Source organism: Falco cherrug, chromosome 6 (assembly GCF_023634085.1).
Source record: "Falco cherrug isolate bFalChe1 chromosome 6, bFalChe1.pri, whole genome shotgun sequence".
NCBI classification, from domain to species: domain Eukaryota; kingdom Metazoa; phylum Chordata; class Aves; order Falconiformes; family Falconidae; genus Falco; species Falco cherrug.
Window position 1 is genome coordinate 73032866 of NC_073702.1, and position 24538 is coordinate 73057403.

Consider the following 24538-nt stretch of genomic DNA (forward strand, 5'->3'; position numbering starts at 1 on the left):
GCCAAACCCACCCTGGTGTGAGGGTGGACGATGTGGCCAGCACCCTGGACCAAAAAAACCCTGGAAATGTGCTGTTTTAATTGGCTTCTCCCTCAAAGGCTGCCAGGTACCCATCGGCAGGGATGCTGATCCGCAGGGAGGACATGGTAGGACTCGGCCTGTGCCCAGTGGTGAGGATTAAAGGAAAATATCTCCCTGCTTCCATACTGGCTCCAACTCTGGTCCTGTCGTCCCCTCCTCCAGACGTTGTTCTCTGGCCCCATTTCTGAAAGGAAGCAATTAACTTGGAAAAGAGAAAAGAAAGCCCTTGGAGATTGAGAAATAAAGAATAAAAGCTGTCTATAATTAAATTTCAACTATTTTATTTTTAAACGGAGAAGAAAGGAGACCAAAAAAACACCCTCACCTGATTTCTGCCTGACCTGAGGCACTGCTTGAACAGCTCTCAAGATTCAGACACTCAGAGCTTCAGCAGATCTCCTGCCTCACTTGCCCCCACTGATGTAGGGGACGTAGCAGCTCTGGGAGCCCCCCAAGCGTAGGCAGCTCTGGGGAAGAGCACAACTGGCAGAGGAGGGGGGCAAGGCTCCAGCCACAAGCCAGTTTTTTGGGCAAACCCAATCTCCAGGCTCCTGCAGTGGCTCCGTGGGCAGAGCCTCAGGTGTCCACCCCTGCAGCACGGTGGCAAGGCAGGCTCCCTGAGTGCATTGCAACTTGGGCATGCACTGCAACTGGTAATCCGTTGAAATATGGGAATGAATGAATTGCAATTTGTGAATACATTGTAATTTGTGAATGGATTGGCCATTCCTGGTGCAGATGTGACAGTGACAAGAGTGGCTGCAAGGGCAGGAGATTCCAGCAGGACCCCACTGCTGGGCCAGCTCAATGCCAGCAGCTGCAGAGGTGCCTGTGAGGGTGCAGAGAGGGGCTTCTCCCAGCTCCCAACCCCATTTTGGCTGCCTCAGAGAACCCCAGCTAAGCCACAGCAGCCGATAACCCTGTGTTACCCTGGCAGTGCCGGAGAGCTGGCAGTGTTCAGGGTCCGCAGCCCTGTCCTCCCTGTGCACACCCTGGCGTGGCAAACCCACCCGATGCATCTGCTGGCATTGTGCTCCCAGGATTTATGCCAGTGACCGCTGGTCTCCCGATCCCCAGGGTGAACCTGGGGGACTGAATCCTTCCCTGACCTGGACGTATTATCTAGGAGCTGCAGAAGAGCCCCCAGCCAAGCACTGCTGTCAGGATGTCTCCAGGAGAGACTCTGCTGCTCACCAGGGCATTTTCCATCCCACCAAAAATTTCATCGATGCACAAATAAATTCACAAATAGCTTCCACATCTGGCAAAACGCCACTGTTTTCTTTTTTATTTTTATGCTTTCTTTCATCCTTTAATTGAACTATTCCCGGCCATGCTGTTCTGCTGTAATTAGCCAAGATGTGACATCCCTCCTGGATGTAGCTGAGAGCTGGCAGAGGCTGAGGTGGTGGTGGTGAGCTGCATCCCTCCCCATGTGCATCCCCTTCACCCTGCACTGTTAATGAATAATCTCTTGAGTTGGTGGTTTTTTGGTTTTTTTTTTTTAGATTTTGATGACCTTTGCACAGCACTTGGACCCAGAGCTATTGGCTGGGCAGCCCTGGAGGTGTCTGACCCCAGTCAGCTGGACCCTTGGTGTCTATCTGGACTTGAAGGTGTGTCAGAAGATTATTCATTAATTTGCTGCATTGCAGCCAGGAAAACATCAGCAGAGTTTCAGGATGGCCAGGAGGTCAAGGAGGTTTGAAGGTAGATGTGAAGACCCAAAGCAAAAGCTGCTGGACATGCTGTGAGGCCCTTTGCAGGCTGCACAGCTCTTGTTCTGTAATTAAGAAGCAATTTCCCCCCTGGTTCGTGATTGTGTTAAGGCTGGGTCTCTGAAAGCATCCCATGGTCACGCGAAAGCAGCTGCCTGCAGTGGTGGTTCCCTGCCTGCTCGGGGCTTGGAGCAGTGCTCCCAAAGGTCACCTTGCCTGAGTTAGCCAGCTCAGAAAAATTGTTATCATCCCCTCCTTAATGAGGAACCAGGGAGGGTTTGCTTATCACCAAAGCGCAGCCACAGAGCGCTGCAGAGCTCCTGCAAATCACTGCTCCTTGCCTGTCCTTCAGATGAGACCCATTCCCCGGCTGTCTCCCGTCCCCCCTCTCTGCTCCGGATGGGATGGTGGGGTGCGTTTGGGGTGCAAGGCATGGAGCATCCTCCTCCTTGCAAGGCAGGGAGTGAAGACCCCCAGCACCTGTCTTGCGTGTGGTGATGTGATACAGCAAGGTTGTCGCATCACTCAGTGCCTGAAGCTCCCCCGTGCACCCACTGCTGGGTCCCCCCAAACCTGGCAGGGCCTTTTCCCTATTTCCTGCATTGCCCAGCTTTGCCTGGTGCAAAGGCTGCGGGTTCAGGAGACTTGCTCCAGGGCTAGGACCCCCCAGAAGAGAAATGGCTTCTCCCCAAAACACTCAAGAGTTTGCAGCATCCCTGTAAGATGCAGGACTCCAGGTTCAAATCCATGGGTGGATCCTGCTCTGCCAGCCAGGAGCAAAGGGCTCAGCCCCTCTCCTCCCCCAGGGAATCAGGCAAATCCCTAGGGAAGGGCTGTTATTCATTATCCTTACAGCCTGTAGAGGAGCTCCTCGTTGACCCACAGGGCAGGAGCAAGCTCTGCCAGCCTTGGACCTGCTGGGATCACCCCTCGTCCCAGGGCAGGAGCAGCCAGAGTCATTCCAGCAGCATCTCACAGGGAGGCTGACGGGATGGTAAGGAAAAGACAGCGCAGCCAAGACGGGAATTTCTCAGGTTTTGGGGTGGGAAATGTGGTCCAGGCAGCGTGGAGCCATGTGCCGTGGTCAGAGCAACGCGATTTTATTACCATCTTTGATACGGATTTAATAACCACCATCTCCGTGATGAGACATGGGAAGGTGTCCCAGAAAAGGGAGAGGGAAAGAAAGCCAACAGATTCCCTGGATAGATCAGGTCAGGCTCTGGCTGCTGAGCAGGAGCGTTTTCTAACTCCTGGATTTTCACTTTCCTCTATTTTGTTTTTTGTTGTTGTTGTTGTTTTTTCGATTGGGTTTTTTCCCATTTTTTTCCTGTCTCTCTCTCTCTCTGCACCTGGCTCGCAGACCATCCCTACATTTGAACTTGCCTGGGGGATGCTGCCCAGCCCCACCCCCCACCCCCCACCCCCAGGACTCCCTGCAGCTGTCTGGGCCATCTGCAATAGCTTCCTGATGGCTCTGGCTCCAGGCAGTGTCACCTCCCTGGGCAGGGTGATGGGCCACCCACTATCCCTGCCCTGCCCAGCCCCTAAAAGCAGCCTGGGGGGGATGGGGGTGGCGGGTGTGAAGGGATGGGGAGGCGGCGAAGGGATGGGGCCTGCAGGGAAGGGTGCTGCCGACACCCCTGGAAGAGCCCTTTCTGCATCCCTGGAGAAGTTTGGCCAGTTTGGGGCCAAAGTTTCTCTTTGGCTGGAAGCTGAAGCCATCACAGAGGTGGGGGAAGGAGAATGAGCTGTGGGCAGAGGAGGGAGCCTGGGTGGGACGGGGCAAGGCGGAGGATGGAGATGGAACAGGAGGAAGGAGACTGCATGAGGTGGCATGGGAACAAATCATACCCTGCAGCCAAGGTGGGACATGCGTTGGGAGGGCAGCAGGTTGGATCCAGTCCTGCCTGGGGCAGGGGGGTTGTCCATCTTCTCTAGGGCTTGATGCCCAAACCCACACCAGGTCCTTTCTTGCCCAAGCCCCAGCCTGGGCTGGCCACAGCCAGGGAGAAACTGTCCCCGTGTCCCCCCCAGCCGGGACTCATCTAAACCACCCTGGGGATGCCCTGCCTTGAGTTACCACCTGCCTGGAGATGGGATGGGGCTGGGTCTTTTGGCTGCACCCCTTCATGCCAGGCCTGGGGACAGTGTCCCAGGGTGGATGGCTGAGGTGGGAGGGAGGTCCCAGCCTGGATCCAGTCAGCCCCTTGTAGTGGGACCATCTGGGAACACTGGGACATGAGGCCATGCCCATGGGCCATGAGGTAGCTATGGGTGCCGAGACCAGGTCTGAGAGGACACCAGAGCAGAAGAGGCCATGCAAACAAAGGGGACCCCGGCAGACATCATGCTGTAGAAGGGAAGGGTGGACTGTGCTCAAGGGAAATGTCTCAAACAGCCCAGGAGTCCTTCTAATTCTCCCCACTGACTGCAAAGGGAGTTCAGGCTGACTTGCTCACGTGGAGACATCTCTGCTCTATGGACTCAAGGGGTTGAGATGAACCTCTGTGTCCATAAATAATTAATCCTTTTGGAAACCTGGCTCTGGTACAGTGGTCTTGACAGACAAAGGATGGGCTGTGTGGAAAAGCAGGGAAGGCACTTGCTTTCTTCTGGTTTAACACTTGTTTTCGGTCCAGGTTCATGGCCAAGGAGGAGTCAAGTTCCAGAACTGGGCCAAGACTTATGGCTCCTCTCCGGAGCTGTACTTCCAGCCCACCTCAGTGGAAGAGATCCGGGAGGTGAGGACGATGCTTCCAGGTGACAAACTGTTTGAAATAAGGAAGAGGAAAGACCAGGAAAGGCTGTAATGCTCCATCATGTTCAGTCAGAGAGGTCCCAGATGGTGGCAACATGAGTCCTTCCATTAGCTCCAGGAGGTGGCCCATCCTACTGAGCTGCACATGTTCTTCAGCAGATGTGCCAAACACCTAAAAAATGTAGAAAACTGGCATGCCTGGCCCCAGTTGGACTCTGTTCTTTGGGCATCAGCATCTGGCATCCTTCTGGCGTGCCCTGCCTGCCCCAGCTGCCATGCTGAGGGATGGGACTCCTGTGTCACTTTTATCTCCCCAGAGATGCCTGTCACCCTAGGGTGTTTCAGGTGGGCATTGCCTCTTTTGGGATCATAGAATGGTTTGGGTTGGAAGGAACCTTTAAGGTCATCTAGTCCAACCCTCAAGGATGATCCTAAGGGCTGTCTTAGGAGGTGTCTGGGCTCCAGGGGTGGTTTTAATCCCAGATGATGAGTTATCCAAGTAAATGGATGTCCACCATGGGTGAGATTTTAGTTTGGGATGTTTCACAGTGCCTCTGGCATCTCTCTTAGCACATGGCATTGAGGGAGATGTTGGATGCTGTTGTCTTTACAGATCCTGGATATGGCCAGGCAGCGGGACAAGAGAGTGAAGGTGGTGGGGGGTGGTCACTCTCCTTCGGATATCGCCTGCACCGATGACTTCATGATCCAGATGGGAAAGATGAACAGAGTCCTCAAGGTGAGACTGGCTTCTAGGAGGTGGTGTGGTGGCCCTGAAATGTGGTGGCACCCCTGTTTGTAAGGCCACCGAGGGTTGGGATGTGTTGCACCAACACTGCCATACCCAGGGTGGGAGGTGGAAGGATGGAGAGGCTTTCCTCTCCTCACAACCAGGAGTTTTCCCAAACCAGACCCTGAAACACTGGCACAAGACTGGGGGATACATTTTCCCCGTGTAAAAGCATGCCTTGTGCATTGGAAGCGTATGGAGCGGCTATAAAAATGGAAAGAAGTGATGTCTTCCCAGCAAGCATTCAGTGAGGGCTTAGCCTTGGAACGTTGTCCTCATCACAGCATGGTCTGCTGGATGGGAAGGAGGTACCTGGCAGGATCACCTTCTGTGGTGAGCTTGCAAAGGTGCCTCAGGGAGAACAGCCTGGCAGAGACCCGGCTGGCTGTTCATGGTCCATGGTTTGTTCCTGTGTCAGGCGGGAAATGTCCCTGTGGGAGATTGCTCCATTCAGTGATGCTGGGAAGGAAACAGTTCTTCCTGGTTGCCTGTGAATCATATCCTGAACAACTCTGGGAAAAGGAGAGCTGCTGAGGAGGGGTTTTCCCGACCTCTGCTTTGCATCCAGACCCCCAGAGTGTAGGAAGATAGTGGGGTCTTACTGGGGCTGTATGGATGACTGGTTATAAACAGTGAGAGAACTGACTCTTGTGCATACCTCTGTGTCATGTGTGCATGCAAATGTATGTGTGTGCACGCCTGTGTCATGTGTGCATACAACATGTATGTGTGTACATGCCTCTTGCGTGTGCATTTGTGCCTATATATATGCATGCATGTTTCTGTACATGTGCATGTGTGTGTATGTGTGCAGCTGAAGATGAAAAATCCTGTCTCTAGCAGCATATTCTGGGAGCTGGCTCATGAGTGGTAATTAACAGCAATAATTAATTAAGGAACAGCTCCCTCCCTGACAGCTCTGTCTGTCAGAAACAGGATGAATAGCTCCTAATGGTGAGAACCAGGAACTGGTTGAGCAGGGCAGGAGGGCAGAGAGAAGAGGTTTGCTGCAGGCAAAGCTTTGCTGGGGGGACAATGTCTTCCCCCCTTGCATTGACCAGCACCTGGGAAAAGCTACGGGAGAGGTTACACACCCTGAGACTGAGGAGAGCAGAGGGGAGGGGGGTCTGGACCAGGGGCAGGAACCAGTGGCACCATTGGGTTGGATGAGGTTTAGGTTGAGTGGAGGTCTGAGGAAGGTGGCAGCTCAGGATGGAACAGGTCCCTCGTGGTCTGTGGCTTTTCTGTAGAGACGTTATCAGCTGCATGGGTAAGAGCAGAGGTGTTTTCCATGGGGTGTTTTCTCCTCTGAGCTGTGTGACCTTCTCCTCTCCCAACCTATCCTTTGCAGGTGGACAAGGAGAAGCAGCAAGTGACGGTGGAAGGTGGGATTTTCCTCTCAGATCTGAATGTTGAGCTGAGCAAGCATGGGCTGGCCCTGGCCAAGTAAGTGGGATATGTGTGCAGGGCTGTCCCTGGGCATCCTCCCAGGTATCCAGCCTTGCCCCACATCAAGTGCTGGGATGTAGCAAAACAAAGATGTTTGAAGAGATTTTACTGTGGAATAGGGGTGTTTCCTTCAGGATCTGGTCTTCCACCAGTGTTCCACAGACTACAGGTCAACCTTCTCCACGATAGAGTAGCTGATCCTGCCTCGAAGCAGGAGGCTGGACTTTATCCCCACCCTAACCCTATTATTCTCACTGCCCCCACCAGGCTGGTCCTTTCCATTTCATCAAGGAAAACTGCATTCCCTGACCCTCCAAATGTGAAAGCGAGCGCCCTTCCTAGGAATGTCTTGCATGGGGCAGAGGCTGATAGCAGTCAGCTCTGGGCAAAGAAGGCTGATGGTGGGCAAAATTAGGTTAGAAATGAGTCTTTGGTGGAAAAGGGCAATTAGCCATTGGAATATCTTAGCAGGAGGTGTGGGAGTATCTTTGCTCTGCATTGTTTGGCGACGTCTGGTGTCCGCAGAAGAGGAGGTGGAACTGGTGGGCAATCAGGGCAGAGGGTGGGATGCTTTGAGCTGATCACAGCTGATCCCTTTGCCTCCAGTACTGTGGTTCTCCCTTGCTGTGGGTGTATTGTCAAGGTCTCGGTGAGAACCACGTTCAGACAGGGGTTTGCAAACGAAATAGCCATGGAGAGCATTTCTCACGCTCAATCTCTTTCATTTGCTGACCTCGGGGAAGAAATGGCTCTTGCGTTACAGTCTAGCTCAATAGCTGTGTTCCTCTGTCAGTGAAAGTGATGGGTTTGTCAGAGCCAGGGACAGGGTGAGAGTTCAGAGGAATAAGCCCCACCTGAGCAGATGGCCAACAGTATGAGCAGGAGACCCTCACAGTGGAGGAATCCACTGAGGGTTGTAGTGGTCACAGAAACCATTGCTGGTTCAGGAGGTCCCTGCTCCCCAGCTGCTGGAAGCTGTAGGAGTATTTGGGGGAAATGGCAGGAACAGCACTGTTTGCTTTAACCTTCTACCATCCCCATGTGCCCACCTTGGCGATGGTTGGAGGGACAGACCTTGGTCTGCAGACCTTGTGCTTGTGGATGCCACTTCCAGCCTTGCTGCACAGTGATGTTCCTGGGGTAAACCCAGGTTCCTCGCCCCATGCTCTGAATGCATGTGGGAAGGATGCCTCCACCCCAATGAGTCACTCCAGGTTGGTAGGGAGAGATGGGATACAGCTGAGCTGACCATGGTGATCTGTGCTCGCCAGCTGACTCTTCCTCCCCATGGACTATAGCAACATCCTGATCGATATGTCCCATGGGGATGTGTGCACATGGCCAACAAACCCACCCGTTGCTGCAGGGTACCCTGAAGGGTGGGAAACCCTGCTTGTTGAGGCTTGAGAGTCCTGGGGGTCTCTCTACAGGGTCTGCATGTGGGGTAATGCCTGGCATGGTGGGCTGTGCCCCACACCATGTCCTGTGCACAAAGAGCCTCACTCAGCCCCTTTGTCTACCCCCAGCTTAGGAGCCGTTTCGGAGGTGGCAGCAGCTGGTGTGATTGGGACAGGGACGCACAACACCGGAATCAAGCATGGCATCCTCTCCACCCAGGTGAGACAAGTTGGGAGCGTGTCGATGCATGGACATCAGCATCTTGTGGGCTTTGGGGTAGATGTCCCACCACCCCAGTCTGAGCCTGGTGTGCCTGGCCCTGGGGTAAGGAAGGAGCACACTGCAAGCAGGCAGGGTCCTGTCCCCCCATCATGGAGCTGCTGTGGGGGACCCCCATGTCCCCCATGCATAGTGGGACCTCGTCTGCCAGCCAAAACATCATGCAGCTTAAAACTGCCCTGTCCCTGTGCTTTATGCTTTTATAATCTAATGAATAAACTCTGTACCAAAGGGAAAACAATTCTTGTATCGGAGTCCCCCGACACCAAGTCTCTGCAGGGCCCAGGTCTGTTTTTAATTAGACACTTATGAAAACCCTCACCTCAGCTCAAATGGAGAAGGGGCTGGGGCACCAGTCTGATGGGGGGGCTGGGGGGTCAGCCTGGAGAGGAGGGGGCTCGGGGGGGACCCGATCGCTCCCTACAGCTGCCTGGGAGGGGGCTGCAGCCAGGGGGGTCGGTCTCTGCTCCCAGGTCACAAGCGACAGGACAAGGGGGAACGGCCTCAGGCTGCACCAGGGCAGGTTTAGGTTGGAGACTGGGAAACATTTCTTCACCGAAAGGGTGTCCAGCACTGGGACAGGCTGCCCAGGGAGGGGGGGGAGGCACCATCCCTGGAGGGATTTAAAGACGTGTAGATGTGGCGCTTGGGGCCATGGGTTAGTGGTGGGCTTGGCAGTGCTGGGTTAACAGCTGGACCTGATGATCTTGAAGATCTTTTCCAGCCTAAATGATTCTGTGATTCCATGATTCTGTGAAATCCTGTATGGTGATTCCACTGATGGTTATGGAGAAGTGAATCAATCTGGGGGAGTTTTACTTCTTTATTTGATGGTTTTTCCTAGCGTACTCCAGAGAGAGAAGGATCTTTTTCATCCAAGGTAGCAGGAGGGGCTGGTGTAGGCAAGCTCTGCAGAAGGCACCCTATGATGATGGTCATGCTACAGGGGTCTCCCTGCTTAGCCCCCAGCCCTAAGTTTTGGAGTTTTGGGTTGAATGCAGGATCTTGGCATGGAGATGGGGCACATGGAATGCTTGCTGAAGCTTTGCTCCCCTCTCGACAGGTCGTAGCGCTCACACTCCTGACAGCCTCAGGAGAGATCCTGGAGTGCTCCGAGTCCATCAATGCAGATATATTCCAGGCTGCCCGCCTGCACCTTGGCTGCCTGGGCATCGTGCTCACTGTCACCTTCCAGTGTGTGCCCCAGTTCCACCTGCACGAGGTGGCCTTCCCCTCCACCCTCACTGAGGTATGATGTGGGAGATGCTTTTAAAGCCACCTTGGGGATAAGCAACGTTGTCAGTGAGGTAACATGGTTGGAGGAAGATTGGGAAGTGGTTGCATGCTGGTGGAAAATCCCACATGTGTGTGTAGGTTGTACTTCTCCTGCATCTTCATGGTGTCCTTTAAGCTGGAAAGTTCTCCAGGGTGATGAAGGAAAAGAGATGTTTCTTAGGAAATGCCACTTTAACTTCCCACAGATGGAACAGCATCTTCTGGGACCAGAGAGGTGCAGGTAGTGGGGTGGGGAGGAGAGGTACACGTGAGTGTCATCTCCATGCCACGTAGGGCAGTTGGGTGCTTGGGAGCTGCAGCAAGATGTGCATTGCTTTGCGCAGTTGGTGCTCAGGAGCAAAGCAGGGCTTGGGGTGCAGCCCCTCGCTTGGCTGCAAACTGAGCCAGTGGGGCGGTGGGAAATGGAGGTGCTGAGTCCCCTTGAGCTGGGGGAAGACATCTGCTTTGTTCTCAGGGGGGCTGCATGGAGCAGAGGCAAGGGCTGAGCCTGCTCTGGCAGCTTTGCTGACCACAAAATCTGGGAGGAGGCTGGGTGGGGAAGCCCAAGCTGCTGTGAGTCTACAAGGAGGAGTCCTTCAGTCCTCACAAAAGAGCAGATGGGACCTCTGCACCTCGCACTGGGACCCTCTGCAGCCACCCCTCTGTGTCCAGCCTGGGGGAGCTGGGCAGAGAGGCTGAGCTGTGTGTGAAAGACACGGAGATGAAAGTAATTTCCCTTATTTATTATTCCTGGTGCTTTTTTTGAGAACTGCAAGGCATCACCTGCTCTTAGGAGAACTTGCTTTAGCAGAGGGTTGAATTAGGTGATCTCCAGAGGTCCCTTCCAGCCGTGACCATTCTGTGATTCTGTGATCTCTGGGAGAAGTTGTGTCCATCCCCAGCTCCCTTCAGCTTCACATCTGGCCCAGGACAGCTCAGGGGTGTGAAGGTGATGTGAAACCTCACCTCTTTTGTTATTGCCACACTCACCCCTGAGCTGTTCCCAGGCTCCTCTTTTAAAACTGGTCCAGACTGATAGAGATTTTTTGCATTTATCGAGCCTGAGATTCAAATAACTGATTTCACTGTCCTGGACCAAACTCTGTGCAGCCCCAAGGTGGCTCTTGGCTGCAGGAGATGGCTAGTGGCTTCCAGTGTCCTCAGGAACCTGCCAAAGAGTTTCTGCACTCACCTTGAGCTGCAGAGAGTGACTCTGAGCTGGAGCATGGCTGTGTCCTTCAGAGACATCCCCTGGGTCCTGGCAGGGGAGATGGGACCGCTATGCTGCGGGAGGATGCTGTGGGAGGGCTGGCCCACCTGGCAGGTGGGAGGCGGGCAGGGACTGCTGCCTGCTGTTCTGGGCATGATCCCCAGCTCGGAGGGGCTGCATGGGCTTGGGGTACATTGCAAACCTGAGATCTAGGGGGGCAGAGGGTTCCTGCTTGGGAGGGGTCTCCTGGCTGGGCTTGGGTTGACTGGGGGGAGCTGCATGTCACAGGTGAGACCAAGGCGGGGGAAAGGAGGGTGAAAACACTTCTACTCTTCTTGATTTCACCTCTGATTTACATTTGGGTCTGGCGAGGTGCATGCCCTCTGGAAGTGCCCTCTTTAGGGAAAAGAATGGACAATGAGACCCCTGTCAACATCCCCATGTCCTGGCCTCTCTGCAGCATCATCCTCACTTCTCAGCATCAGTTGTCCCCTACCTGACTCAGCGCAAAGGTGACAGAAATCAGACCCCCTCCTCCAGCTGTGGGTCTGTCCTTCATGCACAACTCTGTGGGTTTTCAACTGTTCTCCTGCCTGGTGAGCAGTGCCTTAACCTCAGTGATGGCAGGGACAAGCAAGGGAAGGGCAGCTGCAGTGGTGGGGAGCTGTTTTGGGCTGTGCAATGCCAGTGGTCCCACTGGAGCAGGGATGGAAGTTTGCCCATGGTCATCAGCTTCATCTTCCCTGGGCTGCCTCCAAGCCACGGCAGGGCTGAGCACAGAGGCTCCAGCGCAATCAGGTTAGAGATGCTGAATGAGTCTGCAGGCGTCAGCGCTGCCACACTCAGCATTTGCTTCTTCATGGGAAACGTCACCGTGAGATGGATGAGCCAACACCTCTGCTCCGTTTAACTCAGCATTCACGGGCGCCAGCAGGTCAGTGATCTGGTAACTCCAGGCACGCATGACTAAGCCTAATGCAGATTTAATGTTCCAGCTGGAGAAAATTGCCCTTGCTGGAAATCTTGGGTTGGCCTGACGAGCTGATGTGCTGCCTGGACCAAGGAAGAACAGGGAGAAGAGTGCCTGCGCTGAGCCAGCATCCCTCGAGGCAGGCAGCGCCTAGCTGGGTCCCAGAGGAGCAGAGCAGCATCCCGCAGGGCAGAACTGCTCCCATGAGCCGTGCGCTCTCCGAGGAAGTGCCGACTCCCATCTCGTTGTCTCCTGCTGCTCAGCTAACAGAAAGCCTTGCTTTTTCCAGCAACAGATGGGCCACTTAAAATAGTCCATGAGCATCTTGTGCTCTAGATAATAACTTGGTCCTTCCCTGTGTGTGAGGTCTGGGTATTTTTTGGGATGGACTCTCTATCTCCCAGTGTGAAGTTGGGTTTAACTCTTTTTTTTTTTGAGCTGAACTTGGGACGAACCGTGCTGGGGATGAGAAGGAGTGGGATGGGTGACACGGTTCAAGAGCCAGATTGAACAAATCCCTTTATCAGGATCCAACCTCAGAGCTGCATTTGGGAAACTCCCTTTAAACCGATTGTTCTGTTGAATGGGGCTTGTCTGTCTCTATTTTACCAAAGTGCTAAATCACTCAGACTATGTTGTATGGTGCTAGTAACTGGGATGTCCCCAAGGGAGGTAGCTTTCTGAGGAGGGTGTCTGACCTGCTCTCTCATAGATCAGGATCTTGCATGGCTCTGACAGCTGCACATGCTGTTTTCTCCTGGCAAGCTCTGCTGTCCCGCCATCCATCCTCTCCCTCTTGTCTCCGCTTCATGGCCATGTCCCTCCTGAAGACAACATCTTGCATTAACCTATGAAAGGGCACTTAGTTGACCGTGGAGCACACAAGAAGTTTAGATTCTTGTTCAGTGTGTGGCTGAGGCACTGGGGACAGTGTCCTGGGATGCTGGTACAGAGATGCTTAGTGCTGGAGGGTGGTTTCCTTCAGCCGAGCCTTCCATCCCCGGGAGGAGCCAGGTTGAGACAGACTGATATCTCTCAAAAGAGGCATGAAATGTCCCTTTTTGGGGCAGTGCATCTCCTGGGCTTTACGAGCTTGGATCTCCATGTGGCTCTGTGGCCAATGTTGGGTACGATCTGGTTCCCTCAGAAAGCCTTTTGAAGGCCCAGTGGGCATTTCTACAGAGTGATTTGAAGGAATTCTTTCTCCTGGGAACACATTGAAACCAACTTTCCCTGTCTCTGCAGTTATGTAAACTCCTTTTAACTGCTGGATGCATTTCTTTGGAGCCCTCCCACCCTCATGGTGTTGGGAAGCCAGATGGAACAAGCTGGTTTTGTGATGCTGAGCCCCTTCACAGCTGGGACAGCTGGACACAACTGCTGTGTCGGGATGTGATCTACTGCCTTTCGTTGAGCAATCGTCCAGCTTGTCCCAGATCATCGCTGGAGGCGGCAGCATTGCAGAGGGTAAAGCCTACAGAGAAGCGGCCACCTGCAAGTTGAGAGACCTGGTGGCCTTCTAAATGCTGTGCTGCCTCACTGTGTTCACTGGAAACAGTGAAGATTTCTGGATGGGGAAACAGGCATTAAGTCCACCAGGAGGGAGAAACCAGGAGGTGGCAGAAAGGGACCTCTCCAGGAGATTGGATCTGCTTCAACCACCGATTGTCTTTGTCTTCCTGTGAGGTCTGACATCCCTGTTAGTGCATCCTCAGCAGCATCCTCATCTGTCGTCTCATTTGGGTCTCACAGGTCCAGTCCCAGTCCTGGCTAATGACAGCACAAGCCTTCGTTAAGTTGGGCTCATGAAAAAAAAATATCCCTTAGACAAATGCAGCAAAATTTGTTGCAGGATTGATCAGAGCTGCAGCACTAATAAAGCTCTGAGAAATGCTGTCCTTAATTTTTTAAGGACTGAATAATTCAGTGCCCCATTGGGGTGGCTCGAACACCACCTGGAATGTGAATGTAATGCGGTTTTGCAGTATCTGCTTCGTCAGCCCTGATCCACAGGCACCCAGTGGTCCTCGTGCTGAGCTGCAGGTGGCTGGGCTGACTGGGGAGGGGGGCAGAGGGGTCCGTGCACAGTATCCAAGTCCATTAGCATGTCTGCCTGCCTGCTCTCACCCCTCTAAGAGCAGCTGCACCACAGCAGTCGAGAGCTGGAGCACTTCAGGGTCTTGTTTTTGCTGGGAGGTGGGAAAAGAAGACAGGAATAAGAGAAACCCACCAAGATATTTCCCCAGGGAGCCCTCCCAGCCTGCAGTGAGCTCATTACCAGTGGTTCCAGCTGCAGAGGTGATGGGTTTGAGTTTAAAGGCTCAGGAGTGGTTTTTGCTTGTGAATGGCCTCTTTGCACCCTGAGCTGGGACTTCCCTGGTGCCCTGCAGCAGGGAGTTCCTCACTGTAAATGGATTTATTTTTAAATGTGGTGGGAGGCTGCCAGCTCCTTACATCTTGGCCCTCACCTACCCTGCCAGACTGCTTGGACCTTCACTGCATCCTCTAGCACCTTTCCTCAGCCACATTACCAGATTGAGTGTTGGTTTACACCTCCTGAACTGCCTCTTAGCTAGGAAACTTAAGCTCATGTGCAGGATAACCCTGCTGTCCTGAGCAGGGCAGGTACCCTGCTCAGCATCATCTCCCCAGGCTATGCCCTCTGCACAGCTCAACCCATCTTTCCGCATCCCTCGGGGCTGTTAGGAGGGTGAAACAAGAATGCACTCTATAAATATTAATGCCATTATCAATTCTCAGTCATCACTGCTCCTCGCCTGCTTCCCCGATCTCTGGCTTTCATGTCGAGTGGCTCAGTGAGGCGGAAGAGAATAATGGCAAGGGAGCAGGTTGCTTGAAATATTTAAGCCTGAGTTATCTAAGACATTGCGAATAATATATGTGTCAGAGGAGCCGGGCTTGGATTTGTGGTTATATAAGAACTGCATGCTTTCTTTTCTGGCCTCGTGATCATCTTTATCACTGGGATAAACTCAGCTGCCCTAGCTGCTGACAATGACCACGAACAAGGCGCAGGACCGAGAGGGTTTATTGCACAGCTGAGGTCACCAGAGAGACCTGCAGAGCCTCCCTGGGTGGTGGCAGGGATGCACTCAGCATCCCCTTGCCTCAGATGTGCTGGGAGGCTGATGAGAATGAAGATGGATTAGTCTTAGGTATGATACTTCTTCCCCTGATCTGTGCAGCCTTGGGGCTTCCTGAGCTGGGGGTGGTTTGTATGTATGGCGTAAGGCAGTGAGTTTCTCTTCCAGGAAGGTCTCTGCTCTGCTTCTGAACCCATGCAAACTTTTAACTGCCTGCAGACTTGCACAGCTTAGCAACCTGGTGGGTGAAGAAGTGCTTCTTTCGGTCTGAGCCCTACCACATCCTAACCCTAACCCAAACCTGAACCCTTTGGGGGACGTCCCAGGCACTGGGGATAGATCCCTCAAGCCTCATCCCTCCAAGACCACCCTGCACCTAAACCCCCTCTCCATTGCTGGGCCTGACCTCATCCCTCTTAGCCAGAGGGACTGTTGGTTTTGGACTCGGTGCGTGGAAGTGACTCTTCCAACCAGGACTCGGACACCGTCCCCTGCTGCGGTAGGACCCTGCCAGGCACAAGGCAGCACACAGGCAAAGGGGGAGGCTGAGCATCCGTCTCTCCCAAAATGAGAGCTCCCCATGCTCCCTTGCTCCCCTTCATTGCTCTCACAAACCTATGGGACATGTGCTCGTGACTTCTTGTGTTTCATCCTCCACAGCACCTTGGCCACAACTGCCCCACATCCCATCCTAGCCCTTTCCCCGAGGACCATCCAGAGCCACCAGACCTACACTGCAGCAGGCGCAGTGCCTGACCCTCGGCTCAGTGAGCTCTTGAGGGTGTTTGCAAGCAAGAAAGCAAGTGACTTCTTTTGACCCAGTCTTTATGAAGCAAAGGGATTTGTTCTGGGCTCCTGGGAAGGAAATGAAGGCGAGCAAAATCCCCCCAGATCTCTGCATGCTTCAGGGTCATCTCTGTTGTGTGCGTTGGCCACGTCACAGTGACGAGATTTCCACCGCCTGACCTCTGCCTCCGACTCCGGCGCTCAGCCAGCAGACAACGTCCCCAAGGACTCCTGAAGCCGGCTCGCTGTGCTGTAATTATCCTACAAAGTCGCAGGCTTATTTTCTTCAGACAGATATCACCAGAATCAAAAGCGCACATTGAAAAGGTCACCCTGCTAGCTATTTGCTTCTGCACTCAAACGCCACAGCTGGAAGACAAACAGACGTCGGCAGGATCACCTTGGGAAAGCTGCATCCTTCTTTTCCCCACTTCTTTTACTACTTTGATGCGTTTGTTCCTAAACTGGACCAATGAAAACCGTGGGATCGCTGCTTTTGCCCTGCTTCTACTTGCACGATTGTTAACTGTTTCCAACATAGGACCTTTTCTAGCCAGAAAATGGGTTGTTTTGGGAACATCTTAGATTTTGTGGCTCTTTGGGAGCTGCAGATGTGAAGATGAAGACAACAGCATTAGCTCTCTCACCAGTTAGCAATTAGCAATTCTCACCAATTACGGGAATACACTAGTTGTCTTCCCATCCTCCCTGCTTTAAAGGGACCACAGCCCTCACTTTATGGCAGGGTCACAGCAAGATGCTCGGTGTTAAAGCAGCCCAGCCTGGTGATTAATAGCTCATTAAGACAAGTAACTTAAATGACCTAGCCGGAAAGGAGCCGAGACTGTCCTGGGGTTATATCCATGGGTCATTGCACCTTCTCTTGTGTCAAGCAAACTCCTCAAAGCAAAGCTGCTGGGTTTTGAAGCCTATCTGCTAAGCTATGGGAGATCTCTGCAGGGGGTGGTGGGAGAGGCTGTTTGCAAGAAAGAAAAGTGCTGGCCCAGCCAAAATAGCACTGTGGGCACAGAGTCCCTCTATGCTTGCGCAAACGGGCAGAGAGAAAGGATGCAGGGTCTTTTAATTTCTGCAGGTGCTGCTGTGTCAGGCAGCCTGGGATGGGACCCCGGTGGCCCTGGGAACAGGCTGAGTATGTCCTGAGGCTATGGTCACCCCTTCGAGCCCCATTATCTGTGTTGTCCTGCCTGTTCCCTGCCCACTCAGAATCCCCATGCCTTGCTGTCCTCGGCTGCTGGGCAGGCAGCTTATCCGAGGAAGCTGCCTTTCTTAAAGCCCTTTTTGGTGTCTTTATGTACGATTTGGCAATTCTGCATTTGAAGCAGGGGATGTCTCTAGGACAGGGCCGTGTAATGCCTCCCGGCTCCATCCTCTGTTGCCTTCTGGCTCCATCATCCATTGCATTCCAGCTCTATCCCCTGTGGCATCCCAGCTCCACTCCCTCTTGCCCTGGGGCTCCAGAGCTGCAGAGAGCTGTGCTGCCAGGGTGTCAAAACTAGGGAGAGCATCCCTGACACTGCAGCAGCAGGTGGCTTTTGGTAGCCACCAGTCAGTGTAGAGTTCTTGGCTTTATGGCTGGAGGGGGCCCTTCTAGCCCTAGCTGTGCTGCCTCATGTCTGAGAATGCCTGATGGAGCAGTTTGTGGGCTGCAGAGGTATGATGGCGGGAGGACGCAGGGTCTGAGCTTGGACACATGCCAGATGCAGGTCCAGCAGCATCTTCAAGATGGGGAGCTCCATCACAACTGAGAGAGGAGACAACAGGCATGTCCTGTTCCCTTACCCAGATGTCGGGTCCATGGGCTCTGTTAGCCCCTTGGTGCATGGCTGGGCTGTATTGACTCCCATCCAACCCAGGGCTCGCTGAGACTCTGCAGACAGACTCCTTGGACCAGCCCCACCGCCTCTGGGAGTCCTCTGAGATCCCTCCACCCCTGGCTCCTGGGATCCCTGCTGCAGGGCAGGGGACAATCACCATGGTGGATTTCTTTGGTTATTGCAGGTACTCGATCATCTCGAGGACCACCTGAAGAGATCCCAGTACTTCCGATTCCTGTGGTTCCCTCACAGTGAGAACGTCAGCATCATTTACCAGGACCCCACCAACAAGGCAGGTCCCACCGGGCTCCATGTGTGAAGGGAGAAGGGCCCGTGCATGAAGCTGGGTGCCCTCCCAGAGCTGGCCTTGCACCATGGGCTTGCAGTGCAAGGGCTGCTGGGGTGGCTGATCAGGGAAACAGCATTTTGGGGCTGGGCTGGACACTGCCCGTGCTCCACAGTCCGAGGGTCTCAGGAAACAGATGTAGTTGGGGCTGTCCAAGCTCTTACCATCCTCATGACAAAGCCTGGTTTCTTTCTGGGGCTGTATGCGAACCTGTTTCATCACAGGAGAGAGATCTGGGGAGTCCTGGGGTACCCTTCTCCAAACCCCTGCTCCCAGTTTGCTTCTGGTCCAGGCTTGTGCTCCCACCTTCGTGCCTGCTGGCAAGAGAGCTGCAAACCCTGCTAGTCACTGATAACCATCATCTTCCTCTGCTTGGCTTTGCAGCCCCCCTCTTCCTCTGCCAGCTGGCTGTGGGATTATGCTGTTGGCTATTACTTGCTGGAGTTTCTGCTCTGGATCAGGTAGGAGCATGCCCTGGGCAGCAGCTGGGGCAAGTGTAGGTTGGCCTCATCCAGATCTGTTCTCTGCACCTTTACAATGAAACCTGTGCTGCTTCGCTGAGAGCCCCAGGGCTGATGGCAAGGTGGGACTGGGACCCGGAGAACCCCCATTCCGGGGAAAGGAGGAGGTGCTTGCTCTCCGAGCGAGCTCAGCTGCGCAGGCGGAGCAGGTTCAGGCTGGGACTGACGCCTGGGGCCGCACTGCCCTCGTGTGCACGGAGGTGGACCGGCACACCGAGGCGGCACGGGTTGGCAGCAGCACGGGAGATTTGGGGGGAACGATGTTGGCTGTCGGCATGTCCCGAGCACCAGGGTGGAGAGAGGAGATCCAGCCGGGTCATGGCGGCTGGGCTGGGAAACTGGACCCTGGTGGCACAGGAGAGCTGGGCTGGACCCCGTGAAGAGGGAGAAGAGAGGCTGTGGCTGCTTAGGACTCTGCCAAGGTGTCCACCCTGGCACTCCACCCTGTTCCCAGTATCTCTCAGTCCCCCAGTGCTAGGATGCTCTGAGGAGGTACAGAGGCCACAGGGGGCAGGGAAGGTGATGACCAAACACCCCTTTTCTAGCTTGCAGCAGGAGGCAGAAAAGGGAGCTGAGGGCAAGGGTGCAAGGTCCAAGATCATGTGGGATGAGCATGGGTGAGCTCGAGGCAGGGCTGAAGGACCCCATGGGCTCCAGCACCCTTGGAGGATTGCAGCTTTGCTTACAGCCCTTTGGGAGGGCATCCCCAGGCCTGTGGCACCACAGCTCACAGCCTGCCCTTGGCAAATCCCTGGGCAACAGCTCTGGGATCAGACCTCATCTCCTGCTCTCTTCCATGCAGCACCTTCGTGCCCAGCTTGGTATCCTGGATCAACCGCTTCTTCTTCTGGCTCCTCTTCAGCTCCCGAGTGGAGAATATTTCCATCAGCTACAAGATCTTCAACTACGAGTGTCGCTTCAAGCAGCACGTTCAAGACTGGGCCATCCCCATGTAAATGGCCCTGCAGGCCCTCCCTGGCCACCCCCAGCTGGGCTTCGTGCCCAGACCCCATCCCCTGCCTGTGCTCTACCTCAGCCCAGGCTGCCTGGAGCAGGGGCAAAGCCATGGACGAAAGGAACCGGTCCAGGGGGCACCATTCCTTCCTCCAAGCCTAGCATGGGGACCCTTCTGCATGCCTGCCCTGGGGTACCAAATCCATGCCACACCATATCTTGGGGCTTTGTGAGCACAAAGCAATGGGAGGGGTGTGCTGGGACATGCCAAGCCATTCCCTGAATTAGCGTGGGGCCAGGGATGGAGCTGTGGGGATGGGGGTTCAAACCTGAAGGGAGCTGGCTATGCCCATGTCGGCATTAAATGGGGCTGGGGGCTTCTCCTGGGCAGTGAGAAGACGAAGGAAGCCCTGCTGGAGCTGAAGGGCGCCTTGGAGAACAACCCCAAGTTGGTGGCTCACTACCCCGTGGAGGTGCGCTTCACTCGGGGGGATGAGATCTGGCTGAGTCCCTGCTTCCAGCGAGACAGCTGCTACATGAACATCATCATGTACAGGTGAGCCGTGTTCCCACTGCATCCCACTCTGCTCCTCCTCTTCCTCCCCAGGTCAGTATGCTGGTGCACCGGGAGCCGCTCCCAGAGTCCCGGCAGCAGCGAACACCCAGCCCAAACACCCCAACACCAGTTCTCTGCTGGCTCTGGAGAGTTGAATCAAAGGAGCTCCTGCACCTTTGTCCACTCACCCCACTCAGACATTTGCAGACATCAAGCCAGCAGGGATGGGGTGGCCTTGGAGCACCCTAGAGCCACCCAGCCCTGTTTCTTGAGGATGTTGTCCATGTGAGGGTCCACTGGCCGAGAGCTGGTGGAGTGCTTGTTCCTGGAGGGTTTCCATCACCTGGTACTGGTCAAAGAGCCCATGGTGGGTCCCTAGGTTGTCCTCCCCAGGAGGGGAGTTTCTTGGGGAGGTTTCACGGGTGTGCAAAAATCCTCCCACAGGTCCCACTAATGCCCTCCCTACCTGACCCCCCCCCCCCCCCCAGGCCCTACGGGAAGAACGTTCCCCGCCTCAACTACTGGCTGACCTATGAAGGCATCATGAAGAAATACGGTGGGAGACCACACTGGGCAAAGGTACCAATGGCCCCACTCCTCTGGGAGGAGAGGGTCTGCAGAAGGGTGTCCCTTCCGCTTCTCCATCACAGCTCCTCATGGGAGTGGGGGGGTTTGCAGTTGAGTGGGGTTCAGAGAAGGGCCCCCACATCAGGCTGATCCAAGAGGGAGATGGGTGCCTGAAGGAGATGGTGTTGCCCTGTTTGCTGCCTGCCTTGGGCACGTAGATAAGGGGATGGAGGTCCCACCACTTCTGCAGGGGCTTGCCACAGGGGTGGTGGGGGTCCAGGGCCAGTGACACACTCCCCAGTGATGGGCAGCCCCCCCAGACGCTTTCTCTCCTGCAGGCCCACAGCTGTACTCGGAAGGACTTTGAGAAGATGTACCCAGCCTTCCCCAAATTCTGCTCCATCCGGGAGAAGCTGGACCCCACGGGGATCTTCCTGAACTCCTATCTGGAAAAGGTGTTCTACTAATGGGGGCAATGCCGGGGATGGAGGAAAAATCAGCCGTTGCCCCCTTCTCAGGACACCCAGGTCCTCTGTGGTCTCAAGCTGCTGTACCCCCAGCTCTGCCCTTGTCTATGTGACAGCAGGTGGCTGGCCTCATGGGCAGGGACATGCTCTGATCTTGATGTTAACAACACTCTGCAGTGCCTGGAAATCTCTCCTGGATACCAGCAGCTTGTGGGGGGACCATCTCCCTGTCCCCCCAAGACCTGTACAGTCCCAAGTGGCTCCTGTCCAATCCAACATCTCAATAAAGACCTTTCTTTGAGCTGACTTTAGCTGTGCCTGTGCTTTCAGCCTGGACGTGTGTCCGATGGAGGCACTGTGGGAAAATTACCTTTTTTTTTTGTGGGGAGGGGCAGGGAATTGGAGAAAACTGGGACCTAACAGAAGCATAGTATTACAGAAAAGATTTTAGGGTAAAATCCAGCTGTCACTTTCAGGACAGTTGGCATGCATGGGGTCCACTTCACCATGGCTCCCCGAGCAGCACAACCTGCCAGCTCAGCGCATGCTGGTAGGGGTGACAGAAGGTGGAGCGGAGCGGGGATGCTCCCTGCGGGAATGGGAACGTGATGGCACCACACAGCTGATAGGCTGCATAGCAGTCATCAAATGAAGACTCTATGAGAAGATGTCCATTGCTGAGCCAACTGTTGTGGCGAAATTACTTTCCCCAGATGAAATAATCTCACTGTAATGCTAACACACACCTCCATCTCAGAGTTACCTGCCTCCGAGGTACGGCCACACTCACTGGGCATGTGGTACCAGCCAGTAACAACAATATGTATGACTAGAGTCACTCAAACACCACATAAATGTAAAGAAAATGGACTAGTCCTGGCCCGAAATAAGTCCCAAGAGGGGGGATTGTGGTCTAACCTCCTGAACTACCAAATTCTGATTTAGTGTTCAACTATACACAAGTCTGTGCATAAAGTTAGGTCAAGCTGACCCACTCTCTAAAGGTGTTCTGAATGGAAGGGCTTCTGATCGGGGGGAGCCTTGGGGAGGTGGGAAACAAAGAACCAGAATGAAAAGAACACCAGAACACCATTCCCTAAATTACACAGAAAGAAGCCTTCAAGTGAGGAAAGTTCTGGTTATAAGAGGAGACAGACTGACAAGGTGTTGCAGTGCAGTGACATCCACAGAAAACTGAAAATAGAACAAAGATAATTGTGCTAGTGGGAGATTGTGACATCCAACTCAAACAACCCCCCAGAAACAGGGCAAACCCTGGCTTGAGGAGCATGTGTAGTCAGCAAATCCTTCAGCAGTGCTCTCTGAGGAGGTGTACTGATTTGCTTTAGATGTGAGAAACTTGTAAACAATCCTGTGCATGATGAATGAATATGCATTACACTCTGAAGTATAAAAAGTGGACAAATAAGGGGAGAAGTTAGGGAAGACTCCATCGTAACTTGGATCGGTCCATGCGCTGAACCTGTCTTCTCCCCCACAGGGACACCTACTGGGTAAGAGCTTTATTCTGTGACTAACTCAGGCCAGCTGTTACTGGGTGTGTTGTTCTGAGCTTGCTTTGCAGTCAGTGTATTATCACTGACAATCTTTGAACCTTGTTCTGTCACAAACTTGCACTTTGTATAACAAAACTCTTCAGCTGAAGTTCATTTTGTATAGATCTCCAGAGATCTGAGTGGTTGTTATAAGGGATTTGACGCAGGGATGCTGTCGGGGTGTGTGTCCCTGAATAGGCTGGTTGAATCACCCCCCCAACACCCCGGGCTCTCAAAGTGCAGGTGGTGGGCAGGCTGGGGGGGGGGCACAAGGGTCTCGTTTTCCTTGGGAAACTGCCAGGCTGATCAAATATAAGGGGTTCAAGGAAACCTCCCTTCTTAATGGGACAGGTGCCCAGCCCAGGGGACTGGGGAAGGGGCTTGGTGTCCCTGTACAGCCCTACTGCGGGGGTCAGGGCTGGGCATGGAGACCAGAGCCCATTGCACAGCCTGGGGCTGGTGCCAGCTGTGTCCTTGAGCTCAGGCCATCGCCCCCCCCGAGGCACACAGGCAGGTTTTGGGAGGAAGAGGCTGCCTGCCAGGTCCACCCCAGCATGGCTTGTGTTGGTGTAAGGGAAGCCATGCATGGGCAGATGGGTTGTGTCCTCTCCCAGGTGGGACCACAGCTGTCCCATGCTGCCAAAACCTGCAGTAGATATTCCTCAGGATCCAGTGGGGTGATGCCCGTGCTCCTGACCCTCCTCTCCTGAAAACCGTCCCTGCTAGGCCAACCTGAACGGTACCAGTCTGAGCCCTGCTGACATCGCCAAGAGATGGGGAAGGGAACATGGGTTTCTCAAGAGGAGTGGCAGGATTTCTCAGGATGGCCAGGACAGCTGGACAGCAAGTTGACAATGCTTTCAGAGAGATACATTGTCAGCTTGCTCAGTTGGTTGTTCAGAGCAGTTCCCAGTGCCATGCAGCCTCCCTGCCCTGCAGGGTTATGTAGGAAGAGAGTGCAAGATTTTATGGGAGTGACACATCCCCAGATCTTGTGACACTGCTTGGTTTGACTCTCTCCCACTCACTGCTGCCATGGTTTCTGTGTGTGTCATCTCCCCACAGCTTCACAAGCATCATGGCCTGGGTGTCTGGTGGCATGGCCAGGATTGCTGGTGTGCAGGACAGGATGAGGGGCACCAGCAATGATGTCTCTGGGGTTGATCTTGATGGACCATGACAACCCATTAATGGGCAGATGTGCTTTGGCTTCTACAGCCATCGGCTGGCACACGGGTATGCTGCAGCTCATGCATCTTACTGAGCTCAGGTCATGCAAGGTAAGATGCTGGAGTCATGTCCAATGCCAGCTAACAAACCTGGCATTGCAGCCATGTCCGAGCAAACAGGTTGAAGAACATGGGAGGAAGGCTTCAGCAAAAGCATGGATGTCACTGCTGGTCCCCAGGAGCATCAGGGATGAAACAGTGGGAGATGCTGGAAAAAGTGCATTGTCTCAGGGGAAAAAAATAGGCACGGTGGCTCGGCTGGTGGTCTGGTGGTTCCTCCTAGAAGCTGCCAGTTCAATGAGGTTTAACCTGGTCTCCAGCCCTCAGAGCCAGGCGGGGTGTAAGGTCTGAAATTTTTCTTTCTATCTTTCACATTTATGCAAGATCTTGAGAACACAACCTGAGGGCAACCTAGAGAGGAAGGTCAATTGTTTTTTGAACGGATAGTTAAAAAGTGTGAAAAGGAAGCAGGTGAAGATTCACATGAGTGAGCTGGCCACCCTCCTGGGAGGAGGGTTTTATCCACCCTCAGATTCTGCTGCAGTTTCATTTCTGCTGTGCCAGTTTCTGACAACTCTACAAATCTGAAGGTTGTATAAACTGACATAAATTTCAATTTCTTTTGCAATGGACTTCTTTTGTGGTCATGCTTCTTCTTCCTACAGAGCTGATATTTGAATGACTTT

The 24538-nt window shown here is 53.9% G+C and overlaps 1 protein-coding gene across 1 annotated transcript; it reads left to right on the forward strand.

Annotated features, from left to right (window-relative positions):
- The first annotated feature begins 1504 nt into the window (after positions 1-1504).
- On the forward strand, positions 1505-21373 carry LOC102048039 (L-gulonolactone oxidase-like). The gene is made up of 13 exons (XM_027811558.2): positions 1505-1791; positions 2655-2793; positions 4442-4543; positions 5174-5299; positions 6702-6796; positions 8326-8416; positions 9540-9725; positions 17841-17948; positions 18387-18463; positions 19326-19475; positions 19869-20033; positions 20522-20612; positions 20939-21373. The coding sequence occupies exons 2-13, from the start codon at positions 2791-2793 to the stop codon at positions 21065-21067; spliced, it is 1323 nt and encodes a 440-aa protein (XP_027667359.1). The 5' UTR covers positions 1505-1791; positions 2655-2790; the 3' UTR covers positions 21068-21373.
- The last annotated feature ends 3165 nt before the right edge of the window (positions 21374-24538 follow it).